This window comes from Hevea brasiliensis, chromosome 9, assembly GCF_030052815.1.
Source record: "Hevea brasiliensis isolate MT/VB/25A 57/8 chromosome 9, ASM3005281v1, whole genome shotgun sequence".
NCBI lineage: Eukaryota > Viridiplantae > Streptophyta > Magnoliopsida > Malpighiales > Euphorbiaceae > Hevea > Hevea brasiliensis.
Window position 1 is genome coordinate 89,688,992 of NC_079501.1, and position 21,625 is coordinate 89,710,616.

Sequence of the window (21,625 nt, forward strand, 5' to 3'; positions counted from 1 at the left end):
TGATATTTGTTTCGAATAATATGATATAACTGTGTGTTTTTATAAAATTTATTTTGTGACTTTTGAAATGAAATTGTTTGGATTAAAATTTTATAAGTCATGTTTTGAAATTATTGCTCATGTTCAATTTAAATTTTGAATAAATATGATTTAAATTCCGCATAAAGTTTATTTTAGTATGTTGTGCACCACTGAGTCCTAGTATTCAGCGATGGCTGTTATTGCTGTCGCAGATATAGAGACTAGAGGAGCAGCAGAGTGAGCTGCTGAGAATTGTGGAACGACCTACCTTGAAGTTTTATCGGGTATATTTTATACCCTGATTGTAAAAACTATTTTGATGTATGTAACTGTATGGACATGTAAAATTAGTTATGAGCAGTTGTATAAAGTTGCATTAAGCTTGTAATAAATTTTGGTTTGGATTTTTCCTAATATAAATTTTTGTAATGATGTATATAAATTGGTTTATCTTTAATGAAATATGAATGGAAATATTTTGTTTTGATTTGAATGAAATTGATTAATAGTACTTTGATGATTGTTGAATTTTGGAAATTGAGAAATAATATTGAAATTGGTTGAGATGGTTGTGAAATTGATGAAGTTGTTGAGATAAATCTTTGGAAGTTCTTTTTACAGGCATTTGAAGAACTGTTTTCTCAAAATACAGACGGCACTCTGTCGAAATTTTTATAGAATTTGCGAAAAAATAAAATGAGATAAAAATCTTAACTAGTTTTCAAACTCAAATTAAATGTTTTAATACCTAGTAGAAAATGCTCACCACTTATGAAAGTAAGAAAATTGTTTTAAAATCCCTTGTAGGGTACTTAATGAGTTATCAGTAGGTGAAGTTCGGTAGTTCATTAGGTATTCTACGGGATCATGTTATGCCTTACAGAGGGGTAAGGTGTGACAAGCAGAGTATTCCTAAAACTGCCTTTAAAACCGGCTATGGCCATTATGAGTTCTTGGTTATGCCATTCGGGTTAACTAATGCTCCAGCTGCTTTTATGGATCTGATGAACACTATCTTCAGACCATACCTTGATCAGTTTGTAGTTGTGTTTATAGATGATATATTGGTTTATTCAAGGAGTGCAGAAGAGCATGATAGACATCTGCGAATTATACTACAAACTTTGAGGGAGAAACAGCTATACGCCAAATTATCGAAGTGTGAATTTTAGCTGAAGGAGATATCCTTTTTGGGGCACACAGTATCAGCAGAAGGTATTAAGGTAGATCCTAGCAAGATAGAAGCTGTCCTTAATTGGAGACCACTCAGGAATATCACTGAGATTCGCAGTTTTCTGGGATTAGCTGGATACTACCTCCGATTTGTGAAAGGATTCTCCATATTGGCATCTCCATTGACCAAGCTTCTTAGGAAAGATGTGAAATTTCAGTGGACGGATAAATGCCAGCAGAGTTTTGATGAATTGAAGAGGTGTTTGACTGAGGCTCCAGTCCTGACTTGACCTACACCCGGTAAAGAATATACAGTTTATAGTGATGCTTCTTACAATGGGTTAGGCTGTGTATTGATACAAGATCAAAATGTCATTGCCTATGCATCACGCCAGCTGAAACCGCATGAGAGAAATTATCCAACACATGACTTGGAGCTAGTAGCTATTGTGTTCGCTCTTAAGATCTGGAGACACTATTTGTATGGGGAGAAGTGCTACATCTACACAGATCATAAGAGTTTGAAGTATTTAGGCACCCAGAAAGAGTTGAATTTGAGACAGAGGAGATGGTTAGAGTTGATAAAAGACTATGATTATCTGATAGACTATCAGCCAGAGAAAGCTAATGTTGTGGCTGACGCCTTAAGTCGCAAGACTATGGCAAGTTATGGGTTACTCCTTTGTCTATGGTACATGAGTTAAGATCATTACATGCCAGCTTAGAGATTAATGATGAGGGGCAGACAACAGTTACATGGCATGCACAGCTAGTGTTGATTGATCAGATCAAAATGGACTACAGTTTAGAAAGATTGGCCAAGTTGTACATTGATAAGATAGTAAGACTACATAAAGTGCCAGTATTGATTGTGTCAGATAGAGATCCTAGGTTCACTTCTAGATTCTGGGGTAGTCTTCAAAGAGCCCTAGGAACTAGATTGAACTTCAGCAAGACATTTCACCCACAGACAGATGACCAGTCTGAGAGGGTAATTCAAATCTTGGAGGACATGCTACTGGCTTGTGTATTGAATTCGAGGGCAATTGGGACACACACTTGCCTTTGATTGAGTTTGCTTACAACAATAACTACTAATCAAGCATTGGGATGCCTCTATATGAAGCTTCGTCTGGTAGAAAATGCAGAACTCCCCTGTGTTGGGATGATGTAAGTGAAAGGAAGATGATTGGGCCTGAAATTGTTCAGCAAACTGAAGAGAATATCAGATTGATCAGAGATCGACTTAAGACTGCATCAGACCGTCAGAAGTCCTATATTGATTTGAAGAGAAGGAATATTAAGTATGTAGTGGGTGAAAAAGTATTCCTCAAGGTTTCCCCTTAGAAGAAAATCATGAGATTCGGCAGAAAGGAGAAACCGAGTCCTTGTTTTATTGGGCCATATGAGGTTCTGGAGAGAGTGGGTCCTTTGGCATATCGTTTGGCACTACCTCCAGAGTTAGAGAAGATACATAATGTCTTCTATGTGTATATGTTGAGGAGGTATCGATCAGTCCCATCTCATGTACTACCAGTAGAAGAAATTGAAGTGAATCCAGACCTCACATATGAGGAAGAACCCATAGAGATTCTGGCTTATGAGGTGAAGCAGCTACGGAATAAGCAGATACCATTAGTGAAAGTGCTGTGGAACTTTCATTCAAGCCAGGAGGCTACTTGGGAACGAGAGGAGGACATGAGGAGACAACACCCATAGCTATTCAGAGATTGATACCAGGTAAAATTTCGAGATGAAATTTATTTTAAGGGAGAGAGAATTGTAGCACCCCTATTTTTATAGCCTAGTATATTTCACTGTTTCGGCGACCGATGTCGGTCCGGATAATTAAGGGGATTAGAACCACATCTAAGACAACTAGATAAACCCTAAAAACAAATAATTAGTAATTGTCAATTAGTTAAGTATAAATAATAAAAACAGAACATAAGAGGTTAAATGAGCCGAGAGTCACAGCGATGGGTGACCTTCTCAAGAAGGATTGCGAGGTCGATTTAAACTCAAATTTCGAACCATAAAATGTGACGTTGCGGTCCTTAGGACTATTGCGTACACAGTGGAAAAGAAAAAATCACGAAAAAGAATTGTTAAGTGGGTCAAATAATTAGGTCAGGAATCTAGAAGAAATATCAAATAACTTACAAACTGAATCAGACTGGCGAGGGGCAAATTGGTCAATTCACCTCTAGAGGTGACTCATTACATAATTGTCCAATAAAATGTGAGAAATTAAAATTGTGAAATATATAATTAAATTGAAGAGGTAAATGAAAAAGAAATGAAAAATCAAAAATCAAAAAAGTTTATGACATCATCCTAGTGAGGTAAGCGTGACATCATAAAAACAAATATAATTATTATTTAATTAAATCACTTTTATGGATAAATATCTAATAAAAATTAAAAAGAAAAGAAAAAAAAAAAAGAAGTCTTCTTCTTCCTAGGTTGCCGCCCCACTCCTCTCTCCCTCACTTCATCCTCCATTAAAGCTCATTTTGAGCTTGAAGAAACCATAAATTCAGCCATAGAAAGTGTAAACTCCTTAGTTAAACCTTGTGTTTGAGCTTTGAAAAGAAGATTGAAGAAGCAAAGAAAAGGGAAAAAAAGAAGAGAATTGAAGAAATTGGAGAATTCAAATCCAAGTGTAGGTAAGCAATCTAATTTGAAAAATTTAGTTTATTAGTTGTGTTTGTAGCTTAACTAACCTAGAACTCAACTTAAAAATCAAAAGAAAACATCTTTGGAGGACCAATTGTGAATTTCGCCAGCTAGGGTTTAGGTTTGAGAATGAATGATTTTGATGCAAATTATGAAGTAGTTAAGTGTGCATGAGTGTATAAGTAGTAAATGTGCATTTAAATTTCATCAAGTGAGCTAAACATGAAAGTTAGGGTTTTGACCTAGGGTTTTGGGAGGAAAAATGTGAGAATTAGCTAAATGATGTGTTTGACCTTGTTTGAGCTGAAAAATGGTCATGTATGACCAATTGGGGTGTGTAGGAAGTGTTGGAATTAAGTTTGAATTCGGATTGCTTATGGTCATTCTGCAGGCAGCGTGACTAAGGTCCATTTCAGGGACCAAAACTGAAAATTTACCAACCCAATTGGTGTGAGACCAATTGGGAATGAAACTAGACACAAAATGGCACATTTTTCATTTAGGAATCATGTCCAGAAAGTGACCATAGCATAGTGAATAAATTGGCCAAATTCGGAATTGGGCACACTGTCCTGTACAAAAATGACCAAATGAACAGGCCATAACTTGGGCTAGCAGATCCAAATAACCTGAAATTTTATCAGTAGAAAGTTGAGATATAGACCTACAACTTTCATGAAGAACACAAGTCCAAATTATGCCCTTAACCAAGTCATTTAGCCACCCAAATTTAGTAACCTAAAACTGCCAGAACCAAGTTGGTGCCCAAAAAATCTGGGTTAGACCAATCCGGCCAGCCATGTTCAAATGGCTATAACTTGAGCTACAAAACTCCAAATGGAGTGATTCAAAAAGGGAAATAAAGTTAAGACAATAAGGAACAACTTCTATGAAGAAAACTTAGCCAAATTCTAACAGCAACATAACCAATAGAATAGTGCAATACAGAACACCAAAACTGAAAATTTGAAATTGTGCCTAAAAGACTTAAGATTGGAGAAAATGACCAAAACCAATAAGTTAGGTAACCAAAATGTGGTATGTGGGTATAATTGGATTTTCCATACCTATTAAGCATAAGAAAGTCAATATTTTCACTTGAATAGTACCATGAATAGTAACCTCAACATGAAGATTTTCAAGAATGTAAGTTTAAGCATATTGGGGCTAGAATTGAACATATATGAATTAATTATTGGAATTATTGTGAGGCAAAGATACTGAGACACTATAAATTTCGTGTTTCAGCTGAAAAAGACCCGAAAGGTCTAAGAGACTGAGTCAAGGCCTAGAGGCGACTCACGTCAGGTTTATGCACAATAAATCTTATTTCATCATTTTCTTATTACCAATTTGATTGGGTATGATTTATGAAAATTTGGTGTAAATCATGAATTGTGTTGCCACTTTGTGAATAAAGCTATGACTTTGGAAATTTATCGGATTTCTCATGAAATATTTGAATAAAATGTTTGAAATTGATTTCTGATTCACACTTAGCATGATAGTGCCTTATTATTCCTCCTCCATTTATGGAATTGAGATCGATTATTTTCCTCTCTCTCTGGTTTACCAGTTGAGGTTGTAGATCGGATGAGTACTCATTAGCTAGCTAGCCTCCCTCATTGATTTCGATTAGTGGGGTTGTAGATTACTTTGTCGTGATGTACAACGCAGTATTGATCGAAAATTTTGTGTCATGGCTTAAGTTGTGTATGAATTAGCAATACTATGTTTATTAAATTGTTTGACCAAAATTATGCTATAATAAGTTTTGGTAATTTCTGAAATATTTAAATTGTGATTTATCAACAAATGTTATATGTATTACATTTCAAATTTTTATTGTGCACCACTGAGTATTTTTATACTCAGCAATAGCTTATTTTGCTGTCGCAGAAAAGGGCAAGGAAAAAGCAGCAGGGTGAGTTGCTGAATTGACAAGGACTTCACTGATCTTTTGGACGGATATTTGTTTATACTCTTGTAGTTATTTGATGTAAATATTGTAATGTCATATGTATTAATGTAAAGTTAAGTAGCTGTATAATAAATTATAATAATGTTATTTTGAATTTTCTTTTTGTAAATTAAGATCTGTATTTGTAAATTAAGTACCATATACAATGTGAATGAATTTATGAAGTATTTGAGATGACAAACTTTGGTTGAATTTTGGACTTAAATTGAATTTTGTTGACTTGAGTTGTTTTGGTGTTGGGAGTTGTGAAATCAATTATTGTAAGTATTTTTACAGGTTTTTGAAGAACTATTTTCTCAAAATACAGACGGCACTCTACCGAAATTTTTTCAAAAATTACGTAAAAATAAAAATGGACAAAATTTTTACTAGTTTTGAAACTTCAATCAAATGTTTTTAATTCCTACCAAAATGCTCACCACTTCCAAAAAGTAAGAAAATGATTTTAAAATCCCTTGTAGGGTACTTAATAAGTTATTGGTAGGTGAAGTTCGGTAGTTCATTAGGTATTTTACGGGATCATGTTATGCCTTACAGAGGGATAAGGTGTGACAAAAGTGGGGAATGATCACTATGGATTTTATGACTGAGTTGCCTCATACTACATGTGGGTATGACTCTATATGGGTGATTGTGGATCGTCTGACTAAGTCAGCTCACTTTTTGCCTGTACGAACCGCATATTCTATTGCTTAGTGTGCAAGGTTGTACATCTATGAGATAGATTACATGGGATTCCTGCTTCCATAAAATTTGATAGAGGGCCCCAGTTCATTACTTGATTCTGGAGGAAACTAGAGGAAGACAGCTAAATTTTAGAACGGATTTCCACCCATTGATAGATGGGCAGTCTGAAAAGATAATTCAGACATTGAAGAATATGCTTTGCAAGTGTGTCCTGGATTTTGGAGCTCAATGAGATGATCAACTAGCATTAGTGGAATTTGTTTATAATAACAGCTATCATTCTAGTCTGGAATGGCATCCTATGAAGCATTATATGGCAAAAAGTGTAGGTCCCCTTTATGTTGGATAGAAGTTGGAGAGGTGAAGGTATATGATTTATATCTAGTGCAGTATACTTTAGAGATGGTTTCTTTAATCAGGGAACATTTAAAAATAGTTTTCAACAGGCAAAAGAGTTATGCAGATCCAAGGAGGAAAGATGTAGAATTTATAGTGGGTGATTATGTGTTCTTAAAAGTTTCTCCTATAAAAGGGGTCATGAGATTTGAAAAGAAAGGCAAGTTGGCACCTCGTTATATAGGACTTTTTGAGATCACGAATAGAATGGGAGTAGTTGCCTACTGGTTGGAGTTGTCACCAAACCTTTCTCATGTCCACCCAGTATTCCACATTTCCATGCTTAGAAAGTATGTTCCCGATCTTTCTCATATGCTGTAACTAGGCTCAGTGGAGTTAAATGAGAATTTGACCTTTGAGGAGCAGCCAGTAGTTATAGTAGACTATCAAATGAGACAGTTTCGATCAAAGCAGATCTCTATGGTTAAAGTTCTGTGGAGAGTCAATCTATGGAGGAATGCACCTGGGAGTCACAGTGGGATATTTGTTTAATATATGGTTCTATATCGTTTTTCTGCCTTATGTAAAAAACCGAGGACAAATTTTCTATAAGGGAGAAAGAATGTAACACCCCAAATTTTTAAATAATTATTTTATGCGTAAATTATTGTTTTGTTTTAATATTGATAGATTCATATGTATAATTGTTTAGGTGATCCTAGTCAACCTTCTTCCTCCTCTCAGCCACCTCAATGATCTTCAGTTGTTCTGTGAGTAGATATTAATTATATTTATAATTTCAATATTATTATACATACAAGGCATAATCATACATTCACTTATAATTATATGTATATAGCTATTATAGGCATGCTTTGTATTGCATTATTATTTGATGAAATTGATGTAGGTGTTGCCTTAGGATAATTTGGAGCTGTGTGCATGTGTCAGCGTGTGTGAGGTGTGGTACTGGATATAGGTAGGACAGGCAGATTGGCTTGAGCTAGTCTCGCTTGGGGCCCGGTCCTTTTTGTGATAGGTCGGGGTGAATACGACTTTGAGTTGATCTCGCTAACTCTCACATTTGGATTATTAAGAGAAAGTCCAACTCGAGTTAATCTCGTTAACAGAGGTTAGAATTAAGAAAGCTGTGTAGGGGATCAGCTCCTATATATATATATATATATATATATTTAATTGATGTGACACACGGGTGTATGAGTGCTTCAAATTATTCTTTGTGAGAATATTATTTGAATTTAGTTGAATATGTTGGTATTTATTGCATTTCATCCTTAGGGATGTATTAATCTTAGGTAGTTATAGAAGTTATATTTAAAATCAATATCTTACTCTATGAATCGAATTCTCACTCCTGTTCACCCTATTTTTCCATGTTACAGGAGGATCTCCTTCTTGTGATTAACATGTTTCCTTCATCGCAGGTCTCTTAGCAGCAATATCAGTATTTCATAGTATTAATTAAGAATTTAGAGCTTTGCATGTGCTAAAAATATTTTATTTAGCTTGAGACTGTAATAGCTTATTTATTTTGAAATTGTAAACCTATTATTTATGCATGTGTAGATATATGGGATGGGTATGTATCTTGAATGAGAGAGCTGAGCTCTGATTTGATTAAATTGCTATGTTGAGGATTGTGAGGATGAGTTGAGCTTTTCAAATTGATATATTTTGTAATTACAGGTCGGGTGAGCTAAAAACTCTCTATTGGATAATTCAATTTATGGCTGAACTCTGTCTGTTTGTCTTCTTGAAATTGGACTATAGTGATAGGCCTTAGGTTTGGACTTGGAATAGTTAGATTTACTATGGGTTTTGAGAGCCTTATGCTAACCCAAGTTCTAGTACTGGTTTGGCACATAATTTGGGTCGTGACATTATTTTTATAGCTTATAGCTGGCTTAGCCAGCTTATAAGTTAAGATAAATATACCCTCTTAGTATTTAGAACAAAAGAAAAGAGAAAGTGAGAAATGATAATTACTAAAGATTTTTTTTAAAAAAAAACCTTAAGTTGCCTCTCTAAATTCTCTTTCTCTTTTATTTCTTTCCCTTATAAGCTCTTAGAGGTGGTCACCGCATAGTATTTTCATCGGCGGTTGTCTGTTTCTCTTTCTCCTTTTATTTTTCTAATAGTTATTTTGTATTTTTCTCAATAATCTTTAAATATTTATCTTTTTGAAACAGATTTATATTTGTCCTCAGATCATCGGAGTTTTATATCTTCATTTGAGAAGATTTGTTGTCTCATTTTCTTGTAGGATTTATTTTTTCCTCCATTACAAGGATTTTTTTCCTTTTTAATCATGAAATTGTTAGGTGGTTTACTTTATAATTTGAGTAGGAGTACAATGATAATGATAAAAAGTACATATTTTATCTTCATAAAGCTATCAAAGTTTAATGGTTTTCAAATCGGATTTGTAAAAAGATTGTGGAGTTAAATAATGATAGATTACTACCGAATAGCGCATACTTCTTATTGATTGGCTAATTCAAAAACTTCGTTAATATGATAAGGTCCTTCAAATTAAAATAAGTGTTATTATATTTTGTATAAATAATTAATCTTAAAGTTTTTTATATAAAATTATAGTAGTATGAAATTTTTTGCTTTCAATTTATATTCTGCCTCTATTTAATGAAATTTCTATATTTTATTTCTTAAAAAGAGAAAGTGGGAGATTAAAAAGAGGGTAATTTGAGTAATGTAAAATATATATTTTTTAATCTTTGAATATCTATTTACCGTAACGATAAAATATATAAAAAAATAGAGAATTAATTTATTAATAAAATTAAAATATAGTATTAATTAATTCAATTTTTAAAATACAAAAATCAACATATCAATATTGAACATATCACAAAAATAAATTATAATTTAGTCAAATTTATATTTAAAAAAGAATGTGTGCTAGATTAATATATAGAAAATATATTCAGAGGGAGAGGATCTCCCCTCCATTTTCTATTTTATTGTACATTTAATTTTTTTTAAATAGAAAAAATATTATTATCAATTATAATTATTTTATTTTTAATATTTTAAAATTAATTTATAGTATTATTTAAAAAAAAATTCCTACTAGCAATCAACTATTTGATACTAATAATATAAAATTTCTAAATTATAATCTTAATCTTTAATTTATTTTTAATTTTCATTAAAAAATAAATGAAACAAAATGCCCCAAAATATCTTAGGCCCAAGTTAATGGATCCGAACCATTTAAAAAATTCGGATTCGGATCATTACCGGATCCGAAACAAACGTATAATTGGCATTTTATCCACTCGAGTAACGCAGAACAGTCTCAGCCTTCTATCCTCCACTCACTCATGGCTCTTTTTGTAGCCAATGGCAACGGTTGTTGTGGTGGCAGAATCATCTGCAACAAGCCCATCAGAAACCACCCCTACGGCCACCGCCTCCTCCATCGTCCCCAAATCCTTTTCCCATTCTCACCCAGAAGAGCTCTCCATATAGTCTCGGCCAAGAAGTTGTCGTCTCGAACTGGCCGCTTTGACAGCAAGAACAGGAGGAGCTCCACCACCACCAGAGACCAGGAAGATGATGAAGAAGAAAAAGGGATTGCTGAGATTGAAAGGAGTAATGTTAGTGAAGCTATTAGTGCTAGTAAAGTTGAAAATGTGGGTACAAGTACAGTTGATGTGGAGGATGATGGCTATTTCTTGCCTAAACTCCCAGGGGATGAGCCAGACTTCTGGGAAGGTCCGCAGTGGGATGCTCTTGGGTTCTTTGTGCAGTATTTGTGGGCTTTTGGCATTGTTTTCGCGGTAATCTCTTCATCTCCTTCCTTTGATTTCTGCTTTTCAATTGTTTGTTCTTATTATGTTGGATTGGAGAGACAGAGGAGAGAATCAGAAATAATTCATTATTTCTTGTTTTCACAAATCAATGCTTATTAGCAGTTATCCTGTATTGGGAATTTGAAGATTTGCCTTGTGTTTATGTTTAGAACTTATGCATATTGATTTACAAATAAATATTATTCAGAATAGTGAAATAAGAATAACAATTTCTATTTGATGTGAATTCAATTAAATTCCATAAACCTGGAATCTATTTGGATAAGACTATAATTGCTATATTTATTGCAGCCACATGATACTACTGTTCTTGTTATGAAAGATGAAGAATTCCTTTCTTTTTATAGAATACAAGAAAAAATGGAAATAAAAGAGGGATGAGGGTGCCTAGCTTGACTTGGTTGAAAGCATATTACTCACTCAAGGTTCGAGTCCCACTTCCCCAAAAAAGGGATGATGGTGGGAGCTTTTAGAACTTGGAAAACTATCCTCACTTGACTTCTTTCCTAGTGAGGCTTGTGGTAGCTGATACCTGATATGCCCTTTTATGTAATATTTTTTGGTGTTGCATAAAAAATTTTTAAAAGCTCCTCTATGAAACAGGAACTTAATCACTGAACTACTAGGCCAATGATGAGAAGTCGTATTGTTGTGTTGATAGTTAAAAATGTTTGAGACATGTTGTGAAAGCTAGCTGGATAGTGTAGTTTCTAGATTCAAATGTTACCTATTATTTCTGCTGCTTTTGGTGGTTCAGAAATAGTTTTTCTATGATTCTTAAATCTTAAGGCTGATATGTTCTACACACCTTTTGACAGCTAATTGCATGTGGAATTGCTGTGGCTACATACAATGAAGGAGCAACAGATTTTAAGGAGACTCCTGCATACAAAGAGTCAATCCAATCTCGAGAGCTTTTAGAAGAACCTGAAGCATCTAATTCTGATGTGTTTGAATCCAATCCAACTGAGGTAGCGCCTAGTTTGGACTAGTTTCTTGAAAAAAATGTGAAGAAAAGCCTTGGCAGTAATCATGGCAAAAACAAATCCTAAGAAAAGTATTGTCCTTGGTTGATAAGGTAATGCTTCCATGCTGTAACATGTCAAACATACAGAAGATTTGTTAGTATGAATTCAGTTTACTAGCGAGTTTGAAATGTTAGGCTATTTGATTACTGATGATTTTCATAGTCTAAGTTTCTGTTATGTAAATCTTGCGGATTGCTAGTTACTTTGAAAGAGCTATTCAAATGGAAATCAACTTCATTTGGTATATAGGCAGGGGTTCAACCTCTGATTCTGGAATGGGATAGATAATCATGTGGGAACACATATCATCTGGGGAATTAAGAGAAGTGCATTTGGAAAGTAGTTGAACACTTTCATGAGTAAGCTTGGGCGCAGTCTGGTTTTGGGCTGGAACCAGAACTGTACCGGCAGTTCCAGTCCTAAGGGTTTGGGACCCGGGACTGGTCCAACCAAAGGGTTCTCCTCAGTCCCAGTCCCAGTTCAGTTTGATCCATTTCATCTGATGGTTGATTTTGCTTTTTATAAAAAGAGAAAATTCCAGGTTTTGACTTGGAACCAGGCTGAAATGGTTAAAATGGGTCTGTTCAAGATGGTTCTGGTTAAGTCCTATTTTGACCAGTTTTGGTCTGATTTTGGTCCAGTTTGACTGGTCCGTTCCTGTCTAAACCTGGACTGGGCCCATGTCTATTCGGAAGATTCAAATTGAATACATATGCATGACTGACTTTCTGTTATGTGTTTTATTTAATTCCTTCCGATCTGATACATATGTTCTCAAGTATTGAGGTATCTTTGGCAGTTTTCAGGGTTAAGGATTCTGATATAGGTAAAATTATCTGCAAGAAACTGTTAACTATTATTCCAAACCAGTAGAAAGGGTAATGGGTAGCAGCAAAATACAAACAGAAGTCGTAAATCAACATCAAAACCAGTTCAAAATGATTCATATTGATCCTAAATACTAGACTACACCCATCAAAAGCTACAACTTGCTCATAGTTAGACTCAGTGAGTTGCTTTTGTAAGAAGAGTAGCTGCCACAGTCACCAGAAGCACCAAGAGCCTTTTTGCCTTTAACTTTCTACCAGCATTCCGACTGAGCCCTAATCCCATGATAACAGGTCTTGGTGCCACTTGAACCATTGGAGATGCTAAAAATCCACAAAATCAAAGTATTATTAGGAGAAAAAATTAAAAATTTAAGGACGTGATGCAATTTATAAGTACAAGCTCTATGTGTGTGAAAGTGTGTGTATTTGCATACCAGCGACAGAAGAGTTGGTGTGTTTCCCGTTAGAAGAATTGTTATGAGCCCCTAGGGGAACTTGAGAAGCAGGTGAACTAGAAGGCACTTCAGGAAGCCCTTGTAGAAAACCGTGAAAAAATTGCAACAAAAAAAACAATAAGATACTCTAATATACCATTACTTGCACATTAACACTGTCAATTTTTTGAGAAAGTTCAAAACTGGTAGCTAGTCATATGGTACCTGAACAAGCAGAGGTATTTACTTGGCTGTGACAGAGAGCAGGGAGCTTCAGGGCAAGGGTACTGTTAATTGGGAAAGAAATCAAGTTAGTGTCATTGAGCATGAGGCAAAGACAACCAGGTTGCTGCAAGTAGAGTTGCTTGAGGTTGTTACAACAAGATGGCGGTGGTGACCTAACCATGCCTTGCACAAATGGTGCACATGGGGTCAGTGGAAGCAGCCGTGGGGTGCAATCAGCTATTGTTGGGTCTGGGTTGATAGGGGTGTCCTGTGAGAGGCCTTTGGTTGGAAGGGAAATGAGGAACAGTAAAACAAGGGATGTAGTGTGAAGACAAAGGAAAGCCATGCTGTTTTATTAGCTAATTGGACAGAGAAATTCGTGTTAAGAAGTGACTAATTAAATAAGATGAAAATGCATTTTGAGCATGAGCTGTTACATGCATGGTGTGTGTTGTTCTTCAGTCTGCATGCACATCTTGTTCAGTTCACTCTCTCACAGTACTTACCTAGCTATCGAGCTCAGGATAATTGTGTGTGTGTGTATATATATATGTATATATTTTGCTATTTTACTCTTACATAATTAAGTGTAGGGCTGCTAATAAACCAAGCTGTTTGCGAGCTGCTCTATGTATGGTTTGATTCAAGCTCGACTCGGTTTGATTCGTTTAGAAAATTTGCCGAACTCAATGTTAATTTTTAGGCTTGTTTAATGAACGGCTAATTCGACTTATTAAGATTTGTGAGCCGATTTATTTACAGGCTTATGAATTGGCTCGTTAAATAGACTCGTTTGTAAATATTTATATTGGTTATTTATTTCTTTGCATTATAAATACTTATCATTTTATTTAAAAATGTTTTAAAAATAATATATTATTTAAAATTACGATGTAATCAATTATATTTATTAAATATAGTTATTTGTAATTTAAATTTAATTTTTTATGAAAATTAAGTTATTTTTTATATGAGAGCTAATCAAAATTATATAGTTTGAACTTTATAACCATAAAACTACAACTTACTCTGTAAATGAGTCGAGCCACTCGAAGTTCAGTTCGATAAAAACTTGGTTTGACTCGGCTCGTTTAGAGCTCGTTTTCTAAACGAGACCAGCTTGAGCTTTAAATAATCGACTCAAGTTTGACACAAGTTGAGTTTAAGTTCGAAAAAATTTTAACGAACCAAATTTGAACTTTTTAAAACTCAGCTCAGCTTGATTTGGTTCATTTACACTCCTAATTGGGTGAAAAATACTCTTATTTTCCATAAACTTCCACTCTAATTCTGGCAAATTTTGTTTTAAAACTCCATATAGAAAGGATAACGCCAGTTGTTGGAAGCCAGAAATCAGAATTTTATCGTGCGAAATACTTTAATAATCAGATATAAATTCTATAAAATGGTTAATGGTAATTATCAGAGTGCCAATTTGGGCTAACTTGCTTGATCCTCCTTCACTTTAAAGGTGTAAAGGTGTAGGGAAGTGTCTTCTATAATTATTTTATTTTTAATTTATTATATTCTTATTTTATTTATTTACCTTTTTAGTACAATTAACTCTAATGGGACTTAAGCTCGAGACTTAGAAGTTTTAGAAACGTCCTTAATGTCACCGGAGGTGTGGACTCGAGAGAGAAAATTACAGTGGACACGCATGTGATCAGACGCCGGCGAAATAAATGACTTGACCACAGAGAGAGAGAGAGAGAGAGAGAGAGCCATGTGTAAGAAATACAAGATTTGAGTGGCATGAGACTTGAGAAGGAGAACAGCATGGTAGGAAATGGTGTGAGAGGAGAATAGTCAAAAAAGCTGGAATTAACCCAAAATTCAATTAAAACAAATTAATCCACAATTTTGATGATTTAGATTTTCTTATATTAAAATAATTAAATTGAATTAAAAACTGAAATTTCTAAAACATAAAAATTGAACCAAATGAATCATTTGAGCTAAAAAATTGAATTAAAAAATTAAATTAAAACAGTTTAATTTAATTTAATTTACTAATTATTATTAGAGAGATATAAAATTATTCTTAGCATCAGTCAGCCCTAGTTCATGGCCGCCGCAATTGACAGACCCAGTGACATTCTGAACTTGTTGCCTGCTAATCCTCTACGTCCTCACTTCGACATTTCGAATAGCTAAAGGGGAAACAATTTCAGGATGTCACTGGGTTTGCCAATAGCAACGACGGCGAACTATGTCGATAACACTAATGTTAAGAATAATTTTATATTTTTCTATTAATTATAAGAAAATTTTACTCGATCCTAATCTTATGCTTTAAGATTTTTGCCAAAATATGGCCTATAGTATGTGATAATATATTCTACAATCATTAATATGAACCAATTAGCCAATAATAAATCATCCATCAATATCCAACTAAAACTTGAAAAGTTTCCCTCAAGGGTAATAAATTTTTTTTTATATATTTATATATAATTAGCTTTAATTGAGACTCGAACTCAAATCTTAATAAGTCTAGAGATGACTCTAATACTATTAAATTAAAATTGATTTTTCACCGTTAGGATTTTAATGATTCTCATTTATAAAGGAATTCAAGTTTTTAGAATTCTACATTTTCTATTTGCTAATGAATTTCATTTATTAAAATGGTATTAGAAAATTGTGTAATTATAAAATGGAGATAATGTATAAGTAGGAATCTCCATATATATAGAATTAAGTTAGAAATATAGAAGAATTTGCTATAAGAAGTGTAATCAAATTAGGAAATTTAAATTAAAATTCTAAAATTTATGAAAACTCTAAACTAAAATTAGAAATTTAATAATTATAATAAAAAATAATTAATTAAAAAAATAAAGATAAATTCTAGAAAAGTAAAAGTTAATTAAATAATACGTAAAGAATTATAACATCAATAAAATAGACTTGTTATTATATATTATAATAATTAGGAAATTGTTCGTATTGACAGAGAATGTCATGTATCAATATTATAAAAAATTAATATTACATATTAGTCCTTTGAAAATATTTACTTGTTTTATATAAATAAATATATTTATATTTATTAAAGCTTGATTAACAAAATAGGGTTGGCCCCACAAAATCAACTTAGACATTCTTCTAAAATGATAATTGCATGGGGGTAATTAGAGGACTCATTCTCCCTTGACTACTTTGTCTGCTCTAATCATGCTTGATTGATTGTACAAGTTAAATATCTAACATTGCAATGAGTAATACAAGGGATTGTAGCCAAGCTATAAGGGAAGGGAAATTAAGTGATCATTGTCAACTTGGCACTAAACTCACATCAAATTTGTTGCACCATCACATGCTCTACCTCCATCTCTCTTTGCTCTCTTTGCTCCATCTCTCTTTGCATGGGGGTAATTAGAGGACTCATTCTCCCTTGACTACTTTGTCTACTCTAATCATGCTTGATTGATTGTACAAGTTAAATATCTAACATTGCAATGAGTAATACAAGGAATTGTAGCCAAGCTATTAGGGAAGGGAAATTAAGTGATCATTGTCAACTTGGCACTAAACTCACATCAAATTTGTTGCACCATCACATGCTCTACCTCCATCTCTCTTTGCTCTCCCAACAACCTAAAGTTATGTTTTCTCAATCATAAATTATCTAAGGGAAATTTACAATTGAGTCCCTAGTTTTTATCCCATATTACATTTTAATTCTTAAATTTTAAAAAATTAATTATTTAGTTTTAAATTTTACACTACATAATACTTTAGTCTCTGAATTTTTAAAAATTAATTATTTAGTCTCTTTAATTTTAATATATAGAACAATTTAGTCACTGTAATTTTAATATTTGTAACAATTTCATCCATTGAGAGAAGGATTAGATTATTCTATATGTTAAAATAATAAGGATTAAAGTGTGATATAAATCAAAATTCAAAGACTAAAGTGTAATATAGTGCAAAACTCAACGATTAAAAAATTTATTTTCTAAAATTTAGGGATTAAAGTATAATATAGGACAAAGTTCAAGGACCAAATAATAAATTCCCAATTATCTAATATAATATTCTCTTCCTCACCTTCTATTTCTACTTCTTTAATTGATTCATAGAAAAACACACCTTATATCATATGATCTTATGGCATCTTGGGTTAAGAAGGAGCTTGCCAAACTCAGAATCTACAAGTCCAATAATAGACTACTCCTTCCTCCACTAGATACTTCTCCGACAATGCTTCCGGTTAGTTTCCTCCTTTAATATTTTTGAATTCAAAAAAAAAAATAATTAATTACATTACATTGCATTCGCCGAATCATAGTATTAAGTTTTTAGTTTAAAGGGTATTTAATTAGTCGCGACGACAATCGTAGGTTGAGGAAGTTGTTTTAGCAGCTGATATAGGATGTGTGACATGCCAAAAGAGGATGGTTGATGAAATTTCAAGAATTGAAGGTAAATGCCATTGAATATTAGATAGCTTCTTTCTTATAGAATCTTGATGATTGTCCTCATGGTGAACATATGTTTGCAGATATTGAATCTGTTGTGGTGCATGTGTTTGAGAAGAAAGTGACGCTTGCTCGTAAATCTGTGGCTAAAGGTTCCTCTTCTGCTGCTGCTGCTGCTGCTTCTGCTTCTGCCAAAGCCTCAAGGGCTGCTTTGTTTTCATTCCATATATGAAGTTTGCATCTTTTCTATGTAAAAGCCTTGCCAATAATTAAGCTGCTTTTGACTATTGATTAATTAAAAATTAATGGGGAGATTATCATTTTGGATTAATCAAAGATGGTTGTTGATTCTGGTTAATTTCATGCCGTTGCAGTAGTCAGCCTAATATAATTCTGCAGATCATTGCATAAGGCATGTGAATGTCCATCCATGGAAGCAAGAAATGGGTTAGATTTTAAATGGCTTAATGCAATTTGACTGACTTTGTACTTATTGGAATGTTCAATTTAGTTTATTTTAAATTTTTTGCTTAAATTAGTTCACAAGTTTCAATTTAAAATAAATTTAGTATAAAAAAGATTAATTTGGACAAAGTTAAAATTGAATATTTAGCAGATATTGTAATATTTAAATTTGACTGTAATTAGGGGTGAGCATTCAGTTAACCTAACCGAACTGAACCGAATGTTTAATTAACCAAATTGTTAATCGATTTTAAAAATATTAACAAGTTAAACTGAAATCAAGAGAAAACCGAAATTAACCAAAATCGAAATTATTCGATTAATTATCTTTTATAATAAAATTAACTGAAAAAATATATTTTATATTAATAATTATTTAATAAAATTATATTTCCAATATTTTTTATTTATAAAAAATAATAAATATAATTTAATATTAATAAGATAATAATTATAAGTTAAATATTATTATAAAATCATAAAAATAATATTTATAAATAATATATTATTAATAAAATTGTAATTAATTTAATAATTAATAGAAATTTAGTTATTTTAATTATCAAATAAAAAATAATTGAATTGATAACTGAAAACTTTTATTATTATTAATTAAAAATTAAACTTATTTTTACTAAATAATCGAATTTCATTAATTCCATTCGATGATTTGGTTATAACTATAACGAATAATACACACTCCTACCTTCCTACCTGTAATGATAAAAGGGAGGGCAGCCTGGAGCATGTAGATACTGTGAAAGAGGGAGAGGGGGAATATGGAGATTTGTTCTCTCTCTCTCTCTCTTTTTCTCCTTTGGGACATTTATGTGTAAAACGCTAAAGGGATGCTTTTCTGTTTGCAAGAAGAATATCAACTAGGAAAACATGTAAATCTAAAACTAAAAAAGAACTTTAATTTTGGGACATTGATCTAAAGATGGTTCTGAATTAATTTCTTTGCAAGAAATATAGACCTCTAGAACCAAGAAAAGGATGCTCTGCTGTTGGACACATTCCATAAACTATGCAAACAAAGCAAGTCAAGAACAAGAATAATGAGCAAGCTACGCCAGAGAAACACCACCATGCATTGCTCTCCATCAACCTAAAAAAAAAAAACCTTCAGAATCAGATTCCACCTCAAAAAGAAGAATTCCCATAAATCAATAGAAAGAAATCTCATTCACTGCCTTTTCTGTAATCAAATACAACTATTTTTTGATTCCAAAAGCATTTCCTCCATCTCCTGCTGCAATTTCAGCTTGGATTGGAGAGGTTTTCTCTTGACAAACATTATCACATATGCAGTTCTACTGCATGGTGATGAGGATCAACATTGATTGCAAAGGCTGTTACAGAAAAGTAAGAAGAGCCCTTCTTGATATGCAAGGTATAAATGTATAATTTTCAGTTCTAATTGCATTTCTTGTCAGTTGTCGCTCTCTTTTTACCTTTTTTCTGCACTTGATTAGTACAGAATTGGAGACACACTTGATAGAGAAGAAGCAGAGCAGGGTAAGTGTGTGTGGGAAATTCAATCCACAGGATGTGGCTATCAAAATCAGGAACAAGACTAACCGCAGAGTTGAGATATTGGACATACAAGAGCTGGTCACCACCCCCAACTCGACCAACGACAACAACCAAAATAATCAAGAACAGAAAAGCCTCGTCAATTCAAGTTCTTGGAATCTTGAATCAAGCCAAACCCAGATAGCTGCTAATTGCATACAAGATGGATATATAGGATACTGATATTCATCAGTTCATATGCCTGATATATATTATAGATAATATAAGATGTCTGAACCCATTTCAATGGCATTGATCATTCATATAGTCTACGGTTTCTTCTTCTTCTACTACTTTTCATTTGAGGTTAGTTTAATTAGCTATGTATGAGAATAATCTCAAGTGAGAAATGATAATAATAACAACAACATTCTTCTATTTGTCCATGGAAAACTCTTTAGATTTTATTGGGGTTTAGAAAATACAGTTTCTTTAACTTCCTTATGCCCATCATTTTCAAGATTTTCATGAGGGAGTTTGCTTAATGTAGGCATGATGATCTTCCAGGAGCTCGGCCTGCACCTGGGTGGTCTTAGCACAGTTAGTGGAAATGTGGACTGTGTAGGGCCTGTGAAGAGAAGAGAGAAGGTGGACTTGATAGGCTAAGCCATAAAGAGACAATGGCAGAGGCAAACCAACAAAATAAGATGGCAAATAAGGGTGTTTTAATTAGTTAAAAATAAAAAAAAATGATTAATTAGTCTTTAAAATTTTTTAGAAATTAATAATTTATTTTTTATTTTTAAAATCAATTTAATTAATCAATAAATAATATTTGATTTGGTTAATACTTTATGTCCTCCTATTACTTTTTGTGCCATTTTCTATTACTTAAAGTAATTAGAAGTCATGAAACTTCATAAATTTCATCCATTAGAAAACAAAAATCTAGTAAAAAATTATTTTCCCAATATTTTTTTAAAATATATTTCAAAAAGATTATTTTCAAAAAAATTTCCAACGGATAAAAATTTAAATAATAAAATATTGTTTCTCTTTGAAATATGCATAATCAAGGGTGAATTTTAAATATTAAAAAAAAAATTAACCATTTGGAATAAATTGGAAAATTTTTATTTTACAAAATTATTTTCTGGAAGAAAATTTTCTGGGAATATATATTTTTAAGATTATTTTTTCTTTAAATATATATTTTCTCGAAAAAACATTTTGGTAAAAATTTCTTTGAAAAAATTTGTCTATAAGAAATATTTAAAAAGTATAGAAATTAAGTCATTAATTTTATTAAATTATAATAATTTGCTATTATTTTAGTCAATAACTATTAAGTTAGTTGGTTATTATATATTTATGATTAAAAAATATATTTCTTATTTTATAATAATATAATAAATTTTACTTAATAATATATTTATTTAATTTTGATATATAATTAATATTTTATAAATATTAAAAAGATAATCACATAAATTTTTATATATAACTCATAAATATTAAAAATAATATTTAAAAGTAATTTTTTTAATATAAAATTTAAGAAGGCTAGTAAAATTTATATAACTTAATAAATATTAAAATTTGATTTTAAATAATTAAAATTTAATTATAATTATAAACTCGATTCCTCCGCTCGGGATGGGATGGTTTGGCCGTTGCTAGCTAATATTTGTTGTGAGGTTGCTTATTTCTTTAATTTTTTTTTTTAATTATATATGTAAGAAGAGGATGTTTATAATAATTCCTTGACTTATAAATTAAGTAATATAAACTAAAGAAATTAAGTTGAGGATTTAGCTTTTTAAAAGGTATTTGGCTTAGTATATGAAAATTAATTTATAAATATTATTTATTTATAATTTAATTTAAATTTATAATATTTAAAATTTTAAATAATTATGTATTTAATTAAAAATATTAATAAGTGTTTATAATTAATTAATATA

The 21,625-nt window shown here is 32.2% G+C and overlaps 4 protein-coding genes across 4 annotated transcripts; 3 read left to right on the plus strand and 1 right to left on the minus strand.

Moving 5' to 3' along the window:
• The first annotated feature begins 10,209 nt into the window (after positions 1–10,209).
• Positions 10,210–12,008, plus strand: LOC110647707 (uncharacterized). Its single transcript, XM_021801661.2, has 2 exons — positions 10,210–10,701; positions 11,553–12,008. Exons 1-2 carry the CDS (start codon positions 10,243–10,245, stop codon positions 11,724–11,726), a joined length of 633 nt encoding a protein of 210 aa, XP_021657353.1. The 5' UTR covers positions 10,210–10,242; the 3' UTR covers positions 11,727–12,008.
• A 461-nt stretch (positions 12,009–12,469) lies between these two features.
• Positions 12,470–13,635, minus strand: LOC110647708 (non-specific lipid transfer protein GPI-anchored 10). The gene is made up of 3 exons (XM_021801662.2): positions 13,252–13,635; positions 13,027–13,125; positions 12,470–12,913 (listed from the first exon to the last, which is right to left on the minus strand). The coding sequence occupies exons 1-3, from the start codon at positions 13,595–13,597 to the stop codon at positions 12,768–12,770; spliced, it is 591 nt and encodes a 196-aa protein (XP_021657354.2). The 5' UTR covers positions 13,598–13,635; the 3' UTR covers positions 12,470–12,767.
• A 3,709-nt stretch (positions 13,636–17,344) lies between these two features.
• LOC110647709 (uncharacterized) lies at positions 17,345–18,113 on the plus strand. The gene is made up of 3 exons (XM_021801663.2): positions 17,345–17,472; positions 17,604–17,685; positions 17,765–18,113. The coding sequence occupies exons 1-3, from the start codon at positions 17,371–17,373 to the stop codon at positions 17,911–17,913; spliced, it is 333 nt and encodes a 110-aa protein (XP_021657355.2). The 5' UTR covers positions 17,345–17,370; the 3' UTR covers positions 17,914–18,113.
• Positions 18,114–19,265: 1,152 nt separating this feature from the next.
• On the plus strand, positions 19,266–19,991 carry LOC110647705 (heavy metal-associated isoprenylated plant protein 25). Its single transcript, XM_021801659.2, has 2 exons — positions 19,266–19,539; positions 19,627–19,991. The coding sequence occupies exons 1-2, from the start codon at positions 19,452–19,454 to the stop codon at positions 19,902–19,904; spliced, it is 366 nt and encodes a 121-aa protein (XP_021657351.2). The 5' UTR covers positions 19,266–19,451; the 3' UTR covers positions 19,905–19,991.
• Positions 19,992–21,625: the final 1,634 nt, after the last annotated feature.

Coding starts and splice junctions, on each gene's coding strand:
- LOC110647707 (XM_021801661.2), top strand. CDS start 10,243: ATGGCTCTTTTTGTAGCCAATGGCAACGGTTGTTGTGGTGGCAGAATC. Junction 10,702..11,552: donor CTTTTGGCATTGTTTTCGCG/GTAATCTCTTCA, acceptor ACCTTTTGACAG/CTAATTGCATGTGGAATTGC.
- LOC110647708 (XM_021801662.2), bottom strand. CDS start 13,597: ATGGCTTTCCTTTGTCTTCACACTACATCCCTTGTTTTACTGTTCCTC. Junction 13,126..13,251: donor AAATACCTCTGCTTGTTCAG/GTACCATATGAC, acceptor GTTTTCTACAAG/GGCTTCCTGAAGTGCCTTCT. Junction 12,914..13,026: donor CACCAACTCTTCTGTCGCTG/GTATGCAAATAC, acceptor GTGGATTTTTAG/CATCTCCAATGGTTCAAGTG.
- LOC110647709 (XM_021801663.2), top strand. CDS start 17,371: ATGGCATCTTGGGTTAAGAAGGAGCTTGCCAAACTCAGAATCTACAAG. Junction 17,473..17,603: donor CTTCTCCGACAATGCTTCCG/GTTAGTTTCCTC, acceptor CGACAATCGTAG/GTTGAGGAAGTTGTTTTAGC. Junction 17,686..17,764: donor TGAAATTTCAAGAATTGAAG/GTAAATGCCATT, acceptor ATATGTTTGCAG/ATATTGAATCTGTTGTGGTG.
- LOC110647705 (XM_021801659.2), top strand. CDS start 19,452: ATGCAGTTCTACTGCATGGTGATGAGGATCAACATTGATTGCAAAGGC. Junction 19,540..19,626: donor AGCCCTTCTTGATATGCAAG/GTATAAATGTAT, acceptor TGATTAGTACAG/AATTGGAGACACACTTGATA.